Below are 21,890 nucleotides of genomic sequence, written 5' to 3'. Positions count from 1 at the left end.
CCCTCCAATATTTTGTCTTCTATTGTCTGAAAGATGAGGTTATCAGGAGGCAATTTAAAACTTTTATATTTTCAGCAGAGACCTCTAGCAGATGTACTCCATAACTACTTTTATGCAGCCTCTGTACCAATTAATCAATAAATATTTTTAAGTGCTTACTATGTGCCAGGCACTATTACAAGCTTCACAATATGAACCAGGAACTGGTCATTTATTGTGCTGACCAGTATATAGTATTTCCAATCATGATATCAATTCCATTTCTTCTTCAATTGATCCCCATACAAATGATCTATACCATCTTTAGGCTGCTAGGAGGCACAGTAAGGATCTAATACTGGGCCTGGAGTCAGGAAAACTCTTCCTGAGTTCAAATATGGCCTCAGACACTTATTAAATGTGTGACCCTGGGCAAGTTTACACTTAACCCTGTTTGCCTCAGTTTCCCATCTGTAAAATGTGCCGGAGAAGGAAATGGCAAACCACTCCAATATCTTTGCCAAAGTAGGGTCATGAAGAGTTTGAACATGATTGAACAAAAACAACAACATGTTTGCCCCACTTGAGTTCATGAATTTCCACACAGGTGAATCTTTTTGATGACTAACACAATCCTTCAATACCTTAAACAAGGTATACTCTTCCATGGAAAGCTAGGGCTCAGTGCTATCAGGCCATAGTAACCTTCTAGCACAAAGATCTCACTTTATTACCAGTACTTATAAATTATTTCATATTTACTGGAGGTGACAGGTATCAGGTCTGCCTCTCTTCCAAGACAGCATCATATGAATTACTAGCACCTCTACTACTCTTTTTTTCTGTGTCATACCTGTTATCCTCTGTTATGATGGTTCCTGTTTAGTGGTATGTGAACTCCCTGAGGATTTGTGTCAGAGGATTCACACTAAACTTTTTTCTTTTTAAAGCAATCGGATTAAGTAACTTGCTCAAGGTTACATGGCCAGTTATTTCTGGGTGTGGTGCCAAGTATCTGAGCCCAGATTTGATCCCCAGGTCATCCTGACTCTGGAGCCAGTGCTCTGACTCGCTGTGCTACCTGGCCACCCCCACACTAAACTTTTTAATAGCACCTTAAGCAATAAATAATTACAAACTATTATGAGTAGTACATTCAATTACCTTGGGGGTTCACAACACATTTTGTTGTTGTTGAAAGGAGCTCACGGAATGATGAATACCTCTGCTAAATGGTATTGGAGTTTAGTAGTTTTGTTAAAAACAACCAAACAGTAATTTTATGTGGGCAATTTTCTTCATCAACCCCCATTTTCACTGTAAAGTCCTCTCAATAAGATCCACTAATCTTTATGCAAATATAGTTTTCTTGGACTGCCATAACAAAGCTAAATTTGGATTTGGAGTCAGAGGACATGGATTCACACCCTGGCTTTGCCACTTACCACCTGTGTGAATTAAGGCAGGTTACTAACCTTAATGAGTAACTTGGAACCTCAGTTACCTTATCCATAAAATGAGGAGATTGGACTAGCTGCCCTTAAAGTCCATTACCATTCAAAATCTGTGACCTTGTGATCTGCACATGTTGAGAGGTACTACATGCTTGTCCAAAAGACATTCCTAGAAGTACATCATAATGTAGTGGGTAGAGAGCCAGCTTCAGAATCAAAAAGACTCTGCGTTCAAATCCCTAGGCAAGTTTCTAAGACTATATCAGCTGCAGAATAGTTGCTGATCTACATTGGTAGATGGAATTTTTTCACCATGGAGTTTTATATATCAAATAAATTACAGGTCCAGATCAGAAACAAATAAACAAATGAATAGAAGCCATTCCTGTATCATAAGATATTGTCTAGAAAGTCAAATCCTTTTTTTCCCCTTAACATCTTCTTCATCAGTTAACCACTTCCTATATCCTCCTGTTTCTTCTAAACTCCTTGCCTTCCATCAATAACCATAAGGAAAACACTACTCATGCCCCTAAGAACTTCGGTTTCATGGCCAGATTATTATTAATAATTAACTTCATTAACTTGGCCAGATTATTCCCATTTTCCTTTTGTCAATCTCACTCATTTCTAGAGGAATGATAGCATCGTAGATTTAGAGCAGGAAGGGACCTTAGAAGTCATCTGGTCCAATCACTTCATAGAATATAAATGGAGAAATTGAGGCTTGGATGACTTGTCCAAAGTCACAGAGTTAGTAAGCAGTATAGTTAGAATTAAAGTCCTATTCCTCCCACTGCAAATTTGCTGTGTGCTTTCCACTGTATTGTGCTGTTTTTTTTTATTGTCTTTAAGTGCATGAGTAAATCAATTTTGACAACACATTTATTCATCTCTCTGAAGAGAAACTATGAATCACGCTTCCATCTAGATGTATTTCCTTATAATGAGAATATATATGTATATATAGATACATATATATGCATACATATATGGTTCAGATAATTCACTAGTGAACCAGCTGGTTGTTGGTCTGAACAACAATACAATTTAAATTTGTAGAAAATTAAAGAATTATTATTATAATTATATAAATTATGATTAACTATATAGGTCTGAGCAACCTGTGTTCTCTTTTGTATTACTAAGTCTCTGTGGAAATTGAAGTAGGATGAAAAGGTCTGATGGCTCTGCTTCTTCATGTACTTTATGACTGGTTGTTGCCGTAGTTCAGTCATTCAATCATGCCTGACTTTTCGTGGCCCCATAGACAATATCATACCAGTATTGTCCATGGGGTTTTATTTTAAAAAATTGTTTTAATACTTAAATACACAGTAAGAAAAAAAGAAACATATTATAAACCTAAGTATTGAAGCTTATACAAAATTAGAAAAGAAAAAAAGCATTGTCATGTGCACAGCAGAATGTACAGAGGATTCCAAATATACAGCAATAAATTTCCATTTCAAGAAAGACTATATAATAAATTCCACCCATTATGTTGAGAGCTGCCCTTCTTTGCTTCCTTGTAACTCTGCTGTGCACTTTTTACATTGTTCTTTTTTCCCCCTTTCTCCCCTACCTTCCAGAAGGTTACAATTAAGCATGGATTTGTGTGTGTACATATATATGACCATACATACATATATACACATATACACACATATATTAACATATACACACAAAGATATATACACATTCATATACCCATACATATGTACGTTTACATACACATACATATACTTGGATATCTATAATTATACTCATATATAGACAAATACATTCATATGCATCTGTGTAAGGCTGTACTATACTTATTTGTCCTCTGTTTCTCTCCAGGTGGTTAACTTCTTCCTTCATAAGTCCAAGTCTTTCCATTTTTTCCCAAGTTCACCAATTTGTCATTTTTTATACCACAGCAATATCCTAATCTTATCACTGTCTAGCTATTTTAAATAGTCGAAGACATCATTAATTAATATGGCTGACATCCAGTATAGTTTCCCTATTTTTCTCTTTTTATTAAATCTATTTTAGCCTTAATTGGTCCGAGGTCATGATTACCACACCTGCTCCTTTTTCTGTAACAAATTCTACTCCTGATCTTTATTTTATATTTGTGCATGTCTCTTATTTCCTATCCCTCCTGACTCTTCTACTTTACTTTTCCCACTATCTTGCCCTCCTATTACTTAACCTATATGGCTCCCCCTGCCCCCAACCCAAGGAGCCTTCCTTTATCCTCCCATTCCTGGTAATCTAAACATCCTTCTATACCCCTCTTTATCTATTCCCTCCCCCTCCCCTCTAAAGAGCCCTCCATTATCCTTTCCCCACTCCTTATCCCCTTGGTGCTTTATTTCTTTCTGAATTTAGAAGACTTTTATACCCTTCTAGATATGTGTGTATTGATCCCTCTTTAACCCATTCCTAATGAAAGTAGATTTTCAGAACTACCAGTCCTCCCCCATCTAATTCCTCTGTGCCAGTTCTTCCTCTTGCACCTCATTTGTATGAGATAATTGCCCTTTTTAGCTGTTCCTAAATGGTTTTGCTTTTAAAAATCATATCATACTCAGGTCTACCCTGTTTTCAAGATCAGTTGTTTTTTCTTATGATATGTTTCCCATTTTCTTCTATTTTTTCATTATTTATATTTTGTTTTATTATTTCTTGGTCTCTCATCACTTCGTTGGCTTCCCCTTGTCCAATTCTGATTGTTAAGAAGTCATTTTCTTCCTTAATATTCTGAATTTCTTTTTCCAATTGGTTAACTTTCTTTTCATAATCTTGTTTTTCTTGGACTGTTTTTTTTTAAGTTTTTCCTCGACCTCTATAATTTGATTTTTAAAAAGTTTTTTTTTAAAGTTCTGTGATTCTTTTTGGGCAGGTAAACATTTGACATTACTTTTTGAGGGTAGGAGAGGGTTTCTTTGCTTCAGTATCCTCCTCTGAAGATGAACCCTAGTCTTCTCTATTCCCATAGTAACTCTCTACAGTTGGATTCTTTCTCCTTTGCCTACTTGTTTTTTGTTTTTTGTTGTTGTTGTTGCAGCTTATTTTTTTTTTGTAATCAACTCTAATTCTGGGGTATGGTGGATGGTGCCTCTGGCCTCAGATCCTCCTTCAGTTTTTCCCTCTGACCTGGAACAGAAACCAAGACCTCTAGCCTCCTGTAGGAGCCCACAGCCAACTGTGGGACTGGCACTCCTTGTCAGGAGAGGTTCCCTCAATCTTCCCCGGCTCACACACTCAACTCCCCTCACTGTCTGGGAAGTAAAAGTTCTCAGCTGTGTTGCACAGACACAAGCCTGGGTGAGAAGGAATCAGCACACACCTGGTGAGTGGAGAAGCAATGGGGTGGGGATGCTGCTGGCTGTGTAATTGAAAAAGACCTGAAGTTTGCTTGTGGAAGTAGGCTAAGGGTTACTGCTTGTGAGTTAATGTGAAATGATGGAAGGAGAGTTGTCTGAAATTAGATAAAAGTTGTAATAGTAGAAGTGGATGGGAGTGGCTCATTTTATTTTCTCTCACAGAAATCATGCATAAGCAAACTTGAAATTTCCCTTATACGCAACTTATCAATCAAGATGGAACAAATGTGCTTTTCTAAAACAAGTATAACTGACCATACCATGTTAGCCTGGTCCTTGGCAGAGAATCTTGTTGGTCAGTCTGACTCTGTTTGACCCCATTTGATGTTTTCTTGGCAGAGATACTGACGTGGTTTGCCATTTCTTTCTCTAGCTCATCTTACAGATAATGAAACTGAGGCAAACAGAGTTAAGTGACTTGCCCAGGGTCGTACAGCTAGCAACTATCTGAGGTCACATTTGAACTCAGCTCTTCCTTATACCAGGCCTGGTGCTACCTAGTTGCTCAGATAATCTGTTACTAGACTTGAATTCATCCTTCAAGTTTGTTAACTCTCTCTCTCTCTCTCTCTCTTTTTTTTTTTGCTTTTTGGAGGGGGAAGGTAGGGCACTTGAGGTTAAATGACTTGCCCTAGATCACACGGCTAGTTTTTTGTGTTAAGTGTCTGAGGCCGGATTTGAACTCAGGTCCTCCTGTCTCCAGGGCTGATGCTCCATTCACTGTGCCACCTAGCTGCCCCTCAAGTTTGTTAACTCTTGCAAGAGCTTGCACTCCATGGATATATATCCCTAGAGGATCCAAGCTACAGTTTGATGAGATATTCAAGTATTACTTTCTGGAGGGAAGTTCTTAATTCCTGTTAATTAAAGTTAATTTTGCTCCAAAAATTAAAAAGTGTCCCTTTAGATAATAATACACCTCCAGTATTACAGAACTAAGTGTCATAGAAACCTCTAAAGATCTGCAGTATTTTCTCAAGACAAGGAAATTTTCACTGCTGTATGCATTCCCTTGTAACAAAATCCTAATATCTGAAACTTGAAATGCAACCATTTCTAAACTCAATGTCATTTAATCTAAAATGAAACCATCTCAAAAATCTTATAACATTGAAGTTGAAATGCAATTCCCCCCTAAGTCCTATAAGTTGATAATCATGTTTTGCCCTCCACCCCCATGTCCCTTCAGCAATAAAGAATGTGATATGGAATAACTGAGATAAAGATGATAGTTACTTTAAAAAGAGGAAACCTCAGTGCAACTTTTCTTCCCGTCTGGAACACAAGTTACATTTTAAAAAAAGCCTAGAAATGACCAGTTCTTTACCTAGACTATAAGATTCAGAATAATTTTGTAAAGTCAGGTGAATATACAAATACTCAAGTGTGAAACATAAAATAGTATAATTAGAAGTAATTATTGGTCATCAGGTAATCTGATTTATATCAGAAGGTTCTCAGTCATTCCCCTTATATATGCCCCAGGAGGATAGCATAATTTTTGAATGGTCATGTCAGGTTGACATATTTCATCCAGATTTGCTATAACACACAAAAATTAGACATAAAAGAATAATAGCATAACAACTTGTCCCAGAACTGTTTCTATATAAACTCCATTCAGTATAAGACTAGAAAAACAATAGTAATAGTCATTCACACATATAACATTTCAAAGTTTACAAAGCACTTTACACCCGACCATTCAGAATCAAAGGACTTTAGATTTAGAACTGAGCTTGTTTGCCATTGGTCTAACCTGTGCCCTACCTCCCTCCACCTCTGCCCCAAAGAATCTTTACTATAGCATGAGGCAATGTAGCACGATGGATAGATAGCTGGTTTCAGAGGCAAGAACATCTGAATTCAAGTCTGTGTGACCTTGGACAAGTCACCTCAAATTCTCTGTGCTTTAGACAATTCTTTATGAATGAAAGTTGCATTGGTAGAGGGAGTTTCCTCCTCTGTAAGTTTCCTACAACCAGGTCCAGTTGTATGGAATCCCTATGCTCACTACAATATAGCTCAAAGCTGTTATCTAGCCTCTTCCTGATTACCCCCATAGTGGGGAGGGGTTAACCACTGCCTCCCAAGGTATCCATTCTACTTTTAGATAACTCTAATTATGAGAAAATTTTCTCTAATATCAAACTTAAATGTATCTTTTTGCTAAATTTACCCATTGCTCTTGGTCCTTTCTTCTAGGTTCAAATAGAACATGTCTAATATCTTTTTCATATGTTAGTCTTCAAATGATTGAAGATGGCTACCATGTCCCTTCTGTTTCTTCCCCACTCTAGGCTAAACAGCCAGTTATTTTAACCAATTCTCTTAGAGCCCTGGTAACTTTCCTCTGGATTCCCTTCAGTTTATCAATGTCCTGCCTAAATCATAGCATCCAGAACTGACCACAAAAAGCTAGATATCATTTAATCGGGGCCAAGTACAAAAGCACCTTCTGATTCCTGGAAACTAGGACTCTCTTCGTGAAAACAGGATCAAATTAGTTTTTTTGGCTACCACATAACATTAATGACTCCTGTTGCTCTAACTGTCCAGTAATCCTTCCCTCCACCCTAAACTTTTTCAGGCAATCTGCTGTTTAACCTCATCTCCTCCATCTAGTATTTATGAAGTTGATTTTTTGAACTAAGTATGAAGTTTTACATTTATTCCTACTAAATTTCACTTAATATTATGAGGTAGGTAGCATAAATATTTTTCATGTCACAAACAAGGAACCTGATGTTTAGAAAGAGTAAGTTAATTGCCCAAGATCTAAAATGTTATTGAGTCTCAGCACCTGGATTTGGACTCTGGTTTTCTAACTCCATGTCTTTCTTCCACGCCATACTGTCCCATTTCCAGTATTTAGCTAATAGCATAAAGGTAATATAAACTATCTCTTTATACACATGGACTATATCCCTGCCTAAAAACTAGCTTCCATAAACTCAAAGAATAGGGCCTATACTTCTTTTTATTCTTACTCCTGAGTGTAGGGCATTGTAGTTCATAATGATTGTTCATGACAATGATGAACAATGATGCAGAAGCACCAAGCAGTAGATGGAGCAGTGGCCCTGGAGTCAGGATGATCTCAGCTCAAATATGGCCTCAGATACTAATTAGCTGTGTGACCCTAGACAAGTCACTTAAACTCTGTTTCAGTTTCATCAACTGTAAAATGGGGATAGTAATAGCACCCATCTCCCAGGGTTTTTTGTGAAGATCAAACAAAATAATATTTGTAAAGTGCTCAGCATGGAGTCTGTCACATAGTAGGTGCTTAATAAATGTGTGTTCCCTTCCTTTCCCTTGAATCTACATGGCTGTAGTAGCTTGATCAGGCACTACAACAGGGAAGAAATTCTTTCAATCTTAGCACTCTAGGACAGAGTTTCTCCAAGGAAGATAGTTCACCTGAAGAAACAATGTTTCTGGACAACTGGGTGGTGTAGTAAATAGAGCACTGGACTTGGAACAAGGAAGACTCATCTTCCTGAGTTCAAATCCATCCTCAGACACTAGCTATGTTACCTTGGGCAAGTCACTTAATCTTGTTTGCCTCAGTTTCTCATCCATAAAATGGGTTGGAAAAAGAAATAGCAAACCACTCTGCGATCTTTGCCAAGAAAACCCCCAAAACTGGGGTCATGAAGAGTCAGACATGACTGAAATGATGCAACAACACAACAAACACATTGAAGCATAAACAATAGTTCAACATATAACATAGTATAACAGTGATTCATCATTCAATATCCAATAAAAAATGTAAAAAGAAAGAAAGAAAGAATGCTCCTCAGCACTACCATCAATACTCTTCAGCATTTTGAACCAGGTTAACTTTCTTTTGTTTTACTTACAGCAGGGTAGGTCCACTGTATACTCCCAAAAAAGCATCTTCATCAATCACAGTTAGATGTTTGTTCTTATTTAAGTAACTAAGGACAAAACAAAAAACAAAAAACAATGATGTATCTCAGGACAGAGATTATATAACTGCACCAAAAATACAGCACAGTACTTGGGATAAAATGTTCTCTCTTTTTACTGATGGATGCTAAAGGCTTTTATCTTTGAACAGCAGGACCCACAGTACATTCTCTTTTGAAAAACCTACATACTTTTGAGGAGAAAAGAAAGAAGAATTTTTTTTTAAAGCAATCAGGGTTAAGTAACTTGCTCAAGGTTACACGGCCAGTTATTTCTGGGTGTGGTGCTAAGTATCTGAGCCTGGATTTGATCCCCAGGTCATCCCGATACTGGAGCCGGTACTCTTACTTGCTGTGCTACCTGACCGCCCCAAGAAAGAAGAATTTAAAAGTAATTTATTCAGTGAACAAATAATGAAGAGATCTGACAGCCACAGGCACCACAGATTTAGCATGTAAATTCACTTGCAAAATATTAGAGAAGATGGGCCTCATTTTCTTGATCTCCAGAATGAAAGAATGGGTGCATTAGATGGCCTCATGTCCCTTCAGGCTTTAATTTATTATGGAAAATTACTGCTGTATAACAACTCCAAACAGATAAAAAACAGTTAAGGAGGAAATGGGCTTGCGGTGATATTGGCTTGAAATTCTGCCCAGTCAGATCATTCTGAGAGATTTAGTAAATGAAACTTAACAGGGAAAAAGAAATAGACAAATGAAATTAAGTACATCTGTCAGAATTTTTCTGTAGCAATTTTTTTCTTCTCAGCAACAATAGTGGAACCACTGCATTGAGATTTTGCCAACTTGCTATGTGAGATGTGAGAAAGTATGGAATATGCTATGTGAGAAAGTAGGAATAGCCTTAAAAAGAATTGGCAAAATGGGAAAGAAAAACCCACTGAAGAAAACAACTCTTTTAAAAAAAGAATTAGCCAAATAGAATAGGAAGTACAAAAGCTCATTGAAGAAAATAATTCTTTAAAAATCAGAATTGGGCAAGTGGAAGCTAATGACTCTATGGAACATCAATAGTCAGTCAAACAAAATCAAAAGATGAAAAAAAGAAGAAAATATAAAATACCTTATTGGAAAAACAACTGACATAGAAAAAAAGATCCAGCAAAGATAATTTAAGAATTATTGGATTAACTGAAAACCATAATCAAAAGAAGGGCCTGGACAGCAAGCATCTTTCAAGAAATTATCAAGAAAAATTGCCCTGATATTCTAGAACCAGAGGGTAAAATAGTCATTGAAAAATTCTACCTATCACCTCCTGAAAGAGATCCCCAAATGAAAACTCCAAGGAATATAACAGGCAAATTCCAGAACTCTCAGGTCAAGTAGAAAATATTGCAAGCAACCAGAAGGAAATCATTCAAATATTAAGAAACCACAGTTGGGTCACACAGGACTTAGCAGGTTCTACCTTAAAGGACTAGAGGGATTGGAATAGATATTCTGTAGAACAAAGGAGCTTGGGGATTACAACCTAGAATAAACTCCTTGGTAAAATTGAGCATAATCTTTCAGCAGAAAACATGGATATTCTATGAAATGAGGGACTTTTGGGAGGTGGAGCCAAGATGATGGAGTAAAAGCAAGAACTTGCTTGAGTTCTTCATCCAATTACCTTCAAATACCTGTGAAAATGACTCTAAACAAATTTTAGAACTACAGAACCCACAAAATGACAGAGTGAAACACATCTCCAGTTGAAGACAACCTGGCAGACTGACAGGAAGGGTCTATCGCAAAAGATTGGGAGCCGAGCGCAGTCCCACATGGGCCATGCTGGTACAGACTGGACTGGAACAAACCTCGGGCCTAAATCACTGGCAGCTTTGGTGTTTTCCAGACTTATCAGCCCACAAACACCAAAGAAAAAGTAAAAGGTCAGTGGGGAAACTCTGTTGGACCTAAGTGAGAGAAGAGTGTATCTGGGCCCAACCCTGGGGTGGTAGAGGTGGTGGCAGTAGCAACAACAGCAGCAGCAGCACCTGCTTCTGGAGCTCTAGGCACACAGATGGTGGGGGTGGGGATCAAGCAGCTGATGAGAGGGCAATTGCAGGGATCTCTTTGCTGGTGCTGAGGCAGGATTCTACTTTACCCTGCATGGATCTAGGTTGCAGTCTTGGGTGGCATCCCTGGGGTGAGGAGGAGCATTGGTGTGGCAGAGTTTTTGGCAGCTGTGGAGAGGGAATCCTCCTCATAGTTTTGAGGCAGAAAAGAGTGCTTGTGGTCACTCACAGACCAGACCATAAGCCAGGAGAGGAGTAAACACCTCTCCTTTGATCATATCACTTTAGAAGAAGTGAAATTTTACAGGTCCCTAGAAATAGCTCTAACAACAGCTGTGCAAAACCCCAGAAATTTAGGACAGAGCACTCTCCACTCTGGAAGCAGAGTCCTAACATGACATAGAGCTCAAAAGTCAAGTAATTGGCTGGCAAGATGAGCAAACAGAGGGAAAAAATCAGACTATAGAATCTTTGGTGATGAAAAGGAACAAAACATACAACCAGAAGAAGATAACAAAGTCAAAAGTGCTGCATCAAAAGCCTCCAAGAAAAATGTGAATTGGTCACAAGTCATGGAGGAGCTCAAAAAGGATTTTGAAAATCAAGTAAGAGAAGTAGAGGAAAAATTGGGAAGAGAAATGAGAGTTATGTAAGAAAATCAGAAAAAACAAGTCAATGGCTAGTTAAAGAAGACCCCCAAAAATATTGAAGAAAATAATACCTTAAAAAAGAGACTAATATAAATGGCAAAAGAGGTCCAAAAAGCCAATGGGGAGAATACCTTAAAGAGCAAAATTGGCCAAATGGAAAAGGAGGTTTAAAAACTCACTGAAGAAAATAATTCCTTCAAAATTAGAATGGAGCAAATGGAAGTTAATGACTTTATGAGAAATCAAGATATTATAAAACAGATCCAAAAGAATGAAAAAAAAAAATAGAAGACAATGTGAAATAACTCACTGGAAAAACCATTGACCTGTAAAACAGATCCAGAAGAGATAATTTAAAAATTATTGGACTGACTGAAGGTTATGATAAAAAAAAAAAGAGCCTAGACATCTCTTTCAAGAAATTATCAAGGAAAACTGCCCTGATCTTCTAGAACCAGAGGCTAAAATAGAAATTGAAAGAGTCCATCCATTGCCTTTTGAAAAACATCCCCAAAAGAAAACTCCTAGGAATATTGTAGCCAAATTCCAGAGTTCCCAGGTCAAGAAGAAAAGACAAGTAGTAAGAAAGAAACAATTCAAATATTGTGGAAACACAATCAGGATAACACAAGATCTAAAAGTTTCCACATTAAGGGATCAAAGGACTTGGAATATGATATTCCAGAGGTCAAAGGAGCTAGGATTAAAACCAAGAATCACCTATCCAGCAAAACTGAATACAATACTTCAGGGGGAAGACATTTAATAAAATAGAGGACTTTCAAGCATTCTTGCTGAAAAGACCAGAGAAGAAAAGAAAATTTGACTTTTAAATACAAGAAGCAAGAGAAGCATGAAAAGGTAAACAGGAAAGAAAAATAATAAGAGATTTATTAAAGTCTAACTGTTTACATTCCTACATGGAAAGATGGTATTTGTAATGAGACTTTTCTCAGTATTAGGATAGTTGAAGGGAATACACACACACACACACACACACACACACACATATGTATGTATATGTATATACAGATAGAGGCCACAGGGTGAGCTGAATATGAAGGGATGATATAAAAAAATAAAATTAAGGTGTGAGAGAGAGGAGAAAGGGAGAGATAGAATAGGGTAAATTATCTCACATAAAAGAGGCAAGAGACACAGTGAGTAAGAGCACCTGGCCCCAGCGTCAGGAGACCTGGGATTGGTTCCGGCCTCAGATACTCGGCACCCACACAAAAATAACTGGCCATGTAACCTTGAGCAAGTTACTTAATCCTGATTGCTTAAAAAAAAAGAGGTGAGAAAAAGCTGTTACAGTGGAGGGGAAGAGCAGGGAGGTGAAAGGGAGTGAGTCAACCTTACTCTCATTGGATTTGGCTTAAGAAGGGAATAACAAATACAGTTAATTGGGTATCTTATGCTACAGGAAAGTAGGGGGGAAGGGGATAAGAGGGGGGATGATAGAAGGGAGGGAAGATTGGGGGATGGGATAGTCAGAAGCAAGCACTTTTGAAAAAGGACAGGGTCAAAGGAGAAAATAGAATAAATGGGGGGCAGGACAGGATGGAGGGAAATATAGTTAGTCTTTCACAATATGGCTACTAAGGAAATGTTTTGCATAACTACACATGTATAACCTATATTGAATTGCTTGTATTCTCAATGGGGGTGGGTGAGGAGGGAAGAAGGGAGAGAATCTAGAACTCAAAGTTTTAAAAACAAATGTGAAAAAATTGTTTTTACATGCCACTGGGAAATAAGATATACAGGCGATGGGGTATAGAAATCCATCTTGCCCTACAAGAAAGTAAGGGGGAGTAATAGGAGGGTAGAGGGTCACAGAAGGGAGGGTAGACTGGGGGAAAGGGTTATCAGTATGCATGCCACATGAATTGGGGGGTAGAGGAGAGATGGGGAGAAAATTTGGAACTCAAAATCTCGTGGAAATGAATGTTGAAAACTAAAAATAAATAAATTCTGGAAGAAAAAAAAGAAATAGGGGAATTTCAAATTTTCCTGATGAAAGACCAGAACTGAACAGAAAATTCAATATTTTCTAATACAAGACTCAAGAGAAGCATAAAAAAAGTAAATAGGAAAGAAAAAAAATGTTATTCAGTAAGGTTAAACTGTTTACATCCCTAAATGGGAAGATGATCTTATAACTCTTAAAAACTCTATTAATGTAGTTAGAAGGAGTATGCATAGACAGGGCATGTGAGTATAATTTAACTTTAATGTAATATAAAAAAGAATTAAGGGGTGAAAAAAGGATAGTACTGGGAGAAGAGAGAAGGGGGAGGCACAATTAGGTAAATTATATCATGAAGAAGCATGAAAGACCTATTACAGTAGAGGGGGGAAAATGAAGGAATTATTTGAACCTTACTCTCATCAGATTTGGCTCAAAGAGGGAATAACATATACATTCAGTTGGGTAGAGAAATCTACTTTCCCCTGTAGGGAAGTGTTATAGGAATGGGAATTTAAGACCTTCCCTGCCCCTAGGCCCTTTGATAGGCTTAAGTGACTCTGAGAACCTTACTTGATTTGAAAATATACTCTACCCCTAATAGGCTGAATGTGGTCACATGGAGCCTGTGGAAGGAAACTTGTTTTTCAGGAATGTCCACAATTTGCTACTTTGTGATTGGGCAGTGGGTCAAGAGGGTTGTGACATTCTCTGAGCCAGGAGAAGGCTATATATACCCTGATGTGAGGTTTTGTTTTGGGGCTCACTTTGAGAAGAATTATGTGATTTGACCAGATGAGACTCTGGGCAGCCATTGAGCCCCCTGGCTTTGAAAACCCAGATGTTGGTGATTCCCTCTCTGGTAAATGACTAGGTATGGATGTAATGGTCAGACAATTGGAAGCCTATCTGCTGATGTTTCTCTATATTTGTTGTCTGCTTGTAACTTGTTTGTATTCTCTGAAGTTTGGGGTGCTGACCTTTTCCCCCTGAATTAGGTAAATGACATATGTTTGATTAAAGCAAGATTGTTAACCCATTTTGAGTTGCTTTCCTTTAGAAAAGCAGATCTAAGAACCTGTGCTAGCAGCCATCCTGGGTATGTTGGGGTACTTGCTGCTACAGGAAGTAGGAGGGGAAAGGGAAAAGAAAAGAGGGGGGCTTATAGAAGGGAGAGTAGATCGAAGGAGGCAGTGGTCAGAAACAAAACACTGGTGAGGAGGGTCAGAGTAAAAGGAGAGAGAAAAAAGTATAAACACAGGGAAAATAGGATGAAGAGAAATACACAGTAATCATAACTGTGAATATGATGAACTTTATGGGATGAACTCTCCCATAAAATGAAAGTAAATAGTAGAATGGATCAAAAACCAGAATCCTACATTATATTGTTTACAAGAAACACATTTGAAGTAGAGAGACACACAGAGTAAAGGTAAAATTTTCAGCTGAAGCAAAACAGATAGATACATAGATAGATAGATAGATAGATAGATAGATAGATAGATAGATAGATAGATAGATAGATAAGAGCAGGAGTAGCAATCCTGATTTCAGACAAAGCAGAAGAAAAAATAGATCTAATTAAAAGAAACAAGGAAGGAAACTACACCTTGCTTAAAGGTACCATAGACAATGAAGTAATATCAATACTAAACAAACATGCATCAAATGGTATAGCATCTAAATTTCTAAAGGAGAAGTTAAATGAGGAAATAGAAAAACTATGCTCATGGGGAACCTCAACCTCCACTTCTCAGAACTAAATAAATCTAACCACAAAATAAACAAGGAAGAAGTTAAGTAGGTAAATAGAATTTTAGAAAAGTTAGATATGATAGACCTCTGGAGAAAATTGAATGGGGATAGAAAGGAATATACCTTTTTCTCAGCAGTATATGGCAGAGATATTAAGTGCATTCTTTTCAGATCATGATGCAATAAAAATTTCATTTTAGAAAGAGCCATTGAAAGATAGATTAAAAATTTATTAGAAAGTAAATAATTTAAACATAAAGCATGAGTGGGTCAAACAATAAACCATAGAAACAACCAATAATTTCATCAAAGAGAATTACAGTAATGAGACAACATACCAAAATTTATGGGATGCAGACAAAGCAGTGCTGTAGGAAATTTTACATCTCTAAATGCTTAGATGAATAAAATAGAGAATTGGCAGGTCAATGAATTGGGCATGTGACTTAAAAAGCTAGAAAAAGAACATATTAAAAATCTCCAATTAAACCCCAAATTAGAAATCCTGAAAATCAAAAGAGAGATTAATAAAATTGAAAGTAAGAAAACTGTTGAACTAATAAATAAAACTAAGAGCTAGTTTAATGAAAAAAAAAATAGATAAACCTTTAATTGATTTGATTAAAAGAAAAAGACAAGTCAAAATGGGTCCATGAATTAGACATAAAGTGTGATACCATAAGCAAATTAAGAGAGCAAGGTGAAAGGGAAGAATTTATGACCAAACAAGAAATAGAGAGTATTACTAGATATAAAATGGATAAACTAAAAAGATTTTGCACAAGCAAAACCAATGCAATCAAGATTAAAAGGAAAGCAGAAAGATGTGAGGCAACTTTTACAGCAAGTGTCTCTGATAAAGGCCTCATTTCTCAAAGATAAAGAGAACTGAGTCAAATTTATAAGAACACAAGTTATTCCCCAATTGATAAATGGTCAAAAGATATGAATAGGCAGTTTTCAGATGAAGAAATCAAAGCTATCTGTAGTTATATGAAAAATATGCTCCAAATCACTATTGATTAGAGAAATGCAAATTAAAAAAATTCAAAAGTATCTTTCCATACCTGTCAGATTGACTAATATGACAGAAAAGGAAAATGATAAATATTGGAGATGTGGAGAAATTGGGACACTAATGCATTGTTAATGGAGTTGTGAATGGATTCAACCATTCTGGAGATCAATTTGGAAGTATGCCCAAAGGGCTATAAAATTGAGCATACTGCTTGGGGCAGCTTGGTGGCGCAGTGAGTAGAGCACCGGCCCTGGAGTCAGGAGGATCCTGGGTTCGGATCTAGCCTCAGACACCACACACACACACACACACACACACACACACACACACACACACACACAAACTAGCCCTGTGACCTTGGGCAAGTCACTTAACCCTAATTGCCCTCCCCTCCCTCCTCCAAAAAGCAAAACAAAAAAAACCCAAACCCCCAAAACTGAGCATACCCTTTGACCCAGCAATACCATCACTTTCCTATAGGTAACTAGGGTTTTGTTTTTTTTACTCTAGATACAGGGCACCATGATAATAATAGCATTTATATAGTGTTTTAAGGCTTGCAAAGCTTTTTTGCATATATTAATTCAGTTGATCCTCATAACAATTTTGTAAGAAAGGTGCAATTATTATATTCATTTTACAAATGAGGAAATTAAGCCACAGAGTGTTTAAGTGACTTACCTAGGGTCACACAGGTAGTAAATGTGTAAGTTAGGATTTTAACTCAGGTCTTTCTGATTCCAAATACTGTGATCTACCTACTGCTCTGCCTAGGTGCCTCATGATAATGTTTCCCAAATACTCTTACCCACAGATCCTATTTTTCTATTTGCATTGAAAGTTGGAACTTTGTAAAACGTCCTCTGTGACATACAATCAATCACTTGCATGATATTTGTGTAGTCATCCATAGTGGAATAAAAAGTTGGATGAAAAATGCAGTGAAGAGGATATTTAGTAGAAAGAGTGTTTTTTTTTAAATAAATGACATGTAATGATATTTAAAACAATAAAATGGAAAGGAAGAAGTGGGATGATCATCATATTATGTGGTTGAATTTGGCCAATTAGTTTTCACATCATGATCAATAAGCAGTTCTTAAGTTCTTAAAGTTGTGCTAGGCTTTATCCTGAGCAAGTCAGAAAAACACCTTCCTGCCTATGAAGCACCACCTGAGATTCTCAGTCATATTAAGTGATTGAGCTATCATGTGCTACAGTAGTCAGTGAATGCCTTTCTGGTGCAAGGAGCTCTGCCTAAAGATAAATTTCCTACTGTTTATTTAGCTCTTCTCTTAAGTAGTCTGTGTGCATACAGTTCTCTTGGCCAATGAGAGTCGGGGGGAAAAGATACCTTGGGAGAAACAAAAACTGAATAGGAGATATTATACAAAATGATTTCTTAAGGGAAAAACCCCCCAAAACATAGCTCCAGCATAACTGCTCCACAGTCTTATTTTCTTTATTGTGATTTTTGGATTATGCAGTTTATAGATCACATTCTGTTCCTGCATTACTTCAAATCAGAAGAAATCAAGTGAGTTCATCATAAGCTGCCCTCTTCATTCTGATAGCAACAAATGAAAAACTGCTTGCTTTTTGTAGCCCTAAAAGCCTTTGACTAAGTTAACAAAAACCTGGCCTGGCACAAATTAGCTGGCATTAACATTCTTTAATAATCTGTTTTCTTAATTCATTAGAAATCATTGTACAACTAAATAATAGCTTGTCCAATTACACCACGTTTTCCTCTGACATTTAAGATGCCCCTGGGGATAATGAAACTGGGTGATAAGAATTCTAGTCTGCCAGGAACACTGAAGAAAACTTCAAACTTGAAGAGCCAGCCAGAGTCCAGTAGAAGATAACAAATACCATTAGGAGATGGTAGCCAATTTTAACAGAGAGAAATGCAGTCATTAAGATGCTGGATCTCCAAAGGTCAATTCATTTTGATTATTTAAACCCCTTACTTTTCAAAATTAATTTAGTAATTTAAAATAAATGGATGTACCTGGTTCTGTTTTGAGTGCTATTGATTCTCTCCTTTCTGCTATCCCACATTCACTTTCTTTTAGTAACTTTCAGAGCAAAAAAATATACCCACACTCAAAAGCTTTGTCAGTAAGACAAATTATGTACAATTAGGGAGAGAAGCTACATAACAGGGAAATTTCTGCATTAAGATTTGCCAGTACTTCTCTCTATTCTTAAAAATTCAATGTTATTTAATTTTTAGACCTGAATTCTCTCCCTTCCACTACCCACCTACCTACATCCAACACTGAGAAAGCAAGAAAAAAACATCCCTTTACAAACATGTATAGTCAAACAAAACAGATTTTGCAGTGGTCATGTCCAAATATATCTAGGTCTAGGTATATCTGTTTGCACTCTGAGTCTATTACCTCTCCCTCTAGAGATAAGTAACATGCTTCATTGTCTTCTGGAATTGTAGTTGGTGGTTGTGTTGGTCAAAGTTCCTAGGTTTTTCAAAGATGTTTGTCTTTATAGTATTGTAATTATTGTATAAATTATTCTCCTGTTTCTATTCACTTTACTTTGTATCTGTTCATATGAGTCTTCCCAAGGCTTTCTTAAGACCAACTCCTTCATCTTTCTTGCACTACAATTATACCCCATCACATTCATATATTATAACTTGTTCAGCTATTCCCCAGTTGATGGGTATCTCCTCAGCTTCCAATTCTTTGCTACCACACACACACACACACACACACACACACACACACAAAAAGAGCTGCTACAAAAAAATCTTGTATTTATTTGTCCTTTCTTTCTTTAATCTCTTTGGAGTATAAACCTTGTAGTATTGTCACTGGGCTAAAGATTATGCACAGCTTAATAGCTTTTTGATCTGCAAATGCTTCTTAATTTTCATATGCTTCCAGAACATGATCGATTTCTGGAAATTCCAAATCTAATTGAAACTGTGTGGTGGATCTCTAACCCAGTCACATATTCCTCTGGAATCTCCATCACCTATTATTATTTTGTCTGAATCAAAAATCTTAGCACACTGTATGGACAACCTGCTCTACACTGGGGTTTTTAATAGAGGATACTGACTGACTGGTTATATTTCAGTTCCATCAGGGACAGGACAATAAAAAATGGATTTAAATTCCAGCATTATGGACAGAGATCAAATCTATGAGTAGGAGGTTTCAGAGAGTGAGAATCCTTTAAGCACAGAAATAGACTTGTGGGAGATGCTATGACATTCTTATTTTATTTTTAAAGGCAATACACCCAATAGATGACAGGTGGTTTAGGCTCTCACTTCCCAAACTAATTCTTTTGTGACTGAATTATATTGATGCCACCCATAAATACTGTTCTGAGGTGGGTTAAGTCAGGGCAAGAAAAACTGCAGAGCTCAATAAGAAAAATGAAGCCTATTTTCATATCAAGCAATTATTGCAATATATGTTTGATGCATAAACACATCACAATGTTTTTTTTAAAAATTGCATCCCTATAATTGAGAAATTTCTCATGGAATCCTAGTCACATTATAGAGCTTCCCAGAATAGTTTGTGAAACACTAGTTTAGGTGTACACTTTTTGATAGTGTCAATGAATAGTATTAGATTGTAAAGTGCCTTGAAGGTAGTGACCTGTTGGTTTTAATCTTTACAGTTCTATCAGCTAGCACAATTTCTTGCACAGAGAATCATGGATTTCGAGATGGAAGGGGCCTGAGAAGTTATCTAAGCCCAATTTCTTAATTTTATAAATGAGGAAACTGTAGCCTAGAAAGGGTGAAGTGACTTGCCTGAAGTCACATTGATAACAAGTGACAGAGTCAAGATTTAAACTCAGATCCCCTGACTTCAAATGCAGCACTTTTCCCACTGTATCACATGACCTCCTTAATAAATATTTGTTGAATTGTTAAATGAATCATTGAAGGAAGGGCAATCCTACTGGCTTACCTCTAGCCCCAACTTCTCCCTCTTGTTTAGACTCTTTATTAAGTAGTGAATCAATTGATTCAGGAACTCATATAAGGTAGTACCGTTCTATCAGGTTTCATGTAGTTGATCTCTTAAGTTATTTTTTAGACCCATGATGCAGGTAAGTAGGGGTGTGTGTGTGTGTGTGTGTGTGTGTGTGTGTGTGTGTGTGTGGATGTGTTAGTAGCAGATAGCATCATTAGCTCTATTGTTCTTCCTGGAGAAGTTCGAGACAAATTTTAAATCCAAAATGGAATTACACTATTACACTATGTTCCCCATCAGCGCTTTGATTGTGAAACTTGGGCTGGCATCTGTATTGAACATGAGCCAAGGCAGGTTACTGAACTTTCTGATGAGAATATTTCATTGTATAAATATGCTTCCCCCTGAGAATACTTCTTATTTGGAATGTAAAAGAAACCTCCGCTTTCCTTAATGGAGTCTAAAGTAAAACTGAATTGTTGACTGGAAACTATTATGGCAGTAGAAATCAGTTAAACCTGTTAGGAAACACTACCCAACACAACAGGCTAAGAATAGAGGAAGGAAGAAGCAAAGATTTAAAGGTTTTGATGTTTGAAAAGCTTAAGATTTTAAAGTTAATCGTTGAAAGACATCTTTAGAGTATGGCCAAGGACTCCTTGAATTCTTACATTGGGAAAAATACAGCTTTCTCAGGTAGTATTATTCTCTGTCTTCTTACTGGTGGTCAAAACGGGGATGTTTTGCCTCCAGGGTGTGACAACGATCAGGAAAATAATCAGTGTGCTCACTATTCTGTTCCTAATCTAATGGTTTATTTAATGGATAGTTTGTGCCCTGTTAGCACATCAGAAATGATGTTAAAGCTTGCCAAAATACTGACAAATCAGTCAATAAATGTTTATTAAGCACCTACTGTGTGCCATGCACAGTGACAGAAGAGATTGTTAGACATTAACAATGTGTAGGCATTTAGCAGTGACAATAGATCAGGAAGTCAGACACTACTTGACAAGAGGACTAGGGACAAGATGGTGGATGGCAGCCACAAGACCTATTAAATTTATGAGCTCAGAGGTTATTTTTCTGGGGACTCAATTTGTTATGAGTTATGAATTAAATGAGTTTAATTCATGTTAGTTTAAATCAGGTGAATGAATTTCTGTGAAGGAGGTCCATTATCATTAATTTCATATCTGAGAGATGATAGTGTATATAATTCCATGGAAAACAAAGGAAGATGACCTGGTTTTTTCCTCATCTGCAATAATTTTCATTATTGTTCTCCCTAACCATCCTACTGCTGCTCAGGACTCAGTACTCATAGTGCAGAATCTGTTCAGCTTTTGCTGCCATCAAGTTCTTTCATTATCCTAGAAAAGTGGATGTAAATGACACTGTATCTACCCATTCTAGCAAACTGGCACTAGAATAATGATCAAGTCATGCCTCCTTCTTTTGGGGGGAGGGGGAGGGATGACACATTGTTTAAATGTTAGATAAGATTAGAACCTTAACATATATATCTGAATGTGTTTCTGAAGAACTTGCCAGAAGATTGAAATGCTGTGTGCTACCCTCCAAATCAAATTACCGTAATAAAATGGTGTATTTACATTCATTTAAGCTCACATGGAGCCTTAAAGCCAAAAGCAATAACGATGCAGTAAAAACATCAAGTGACTAATGTATCATTCCTCTCTTATTTCCTTTTCTGTTACTTTCTTACCCATCTCAACCCCTGACTTCCCC

At 37.0% G+C, this 21,890-nt stretch overlaps 1 protein-coding gene across 1 annotated transcript in view; it reads right to left on the bottom strand.

The window, feature by feature from the left end:
* The window catches only part of TSHR (thyroid stimulating hormone receptor), a 186,977-nt gene that overhangs the window by 22,796 nt on the left and 142,291 nt on the right, over positions 1-21,890 (bottom strand). The window contains exon 9 of the mRNA XM_069092354.1: positions 8,680-8,757. Within this exon, the coding sequence (XP_068948455.1) occupies positions 8,680-8,757 (78 nt within the window). The remainder of the gene's footprint in view (positions 1-8,679; positions 8,758-21,890) is intronic.

This window comes from Petaurus breviceps, unplaced genomic scaffold (assembly GCF_028583685.1).
Source record: "Petaurus breviceps papuanus isolate PSGF00001 unplaced genomic scaffold, PetGlider_PUasm1.0 189, whole genome shotgun sequence".
Taxonomy (NCBI): Eukaryota; Metazoa; Chordata; class Mammalia; order Diprotodontia; family Petauridae; genus Petaurus; species Petaurus breviceps.
This window is presented reverse-complemented; position numbering and strand designations above follow the sequence as displayed.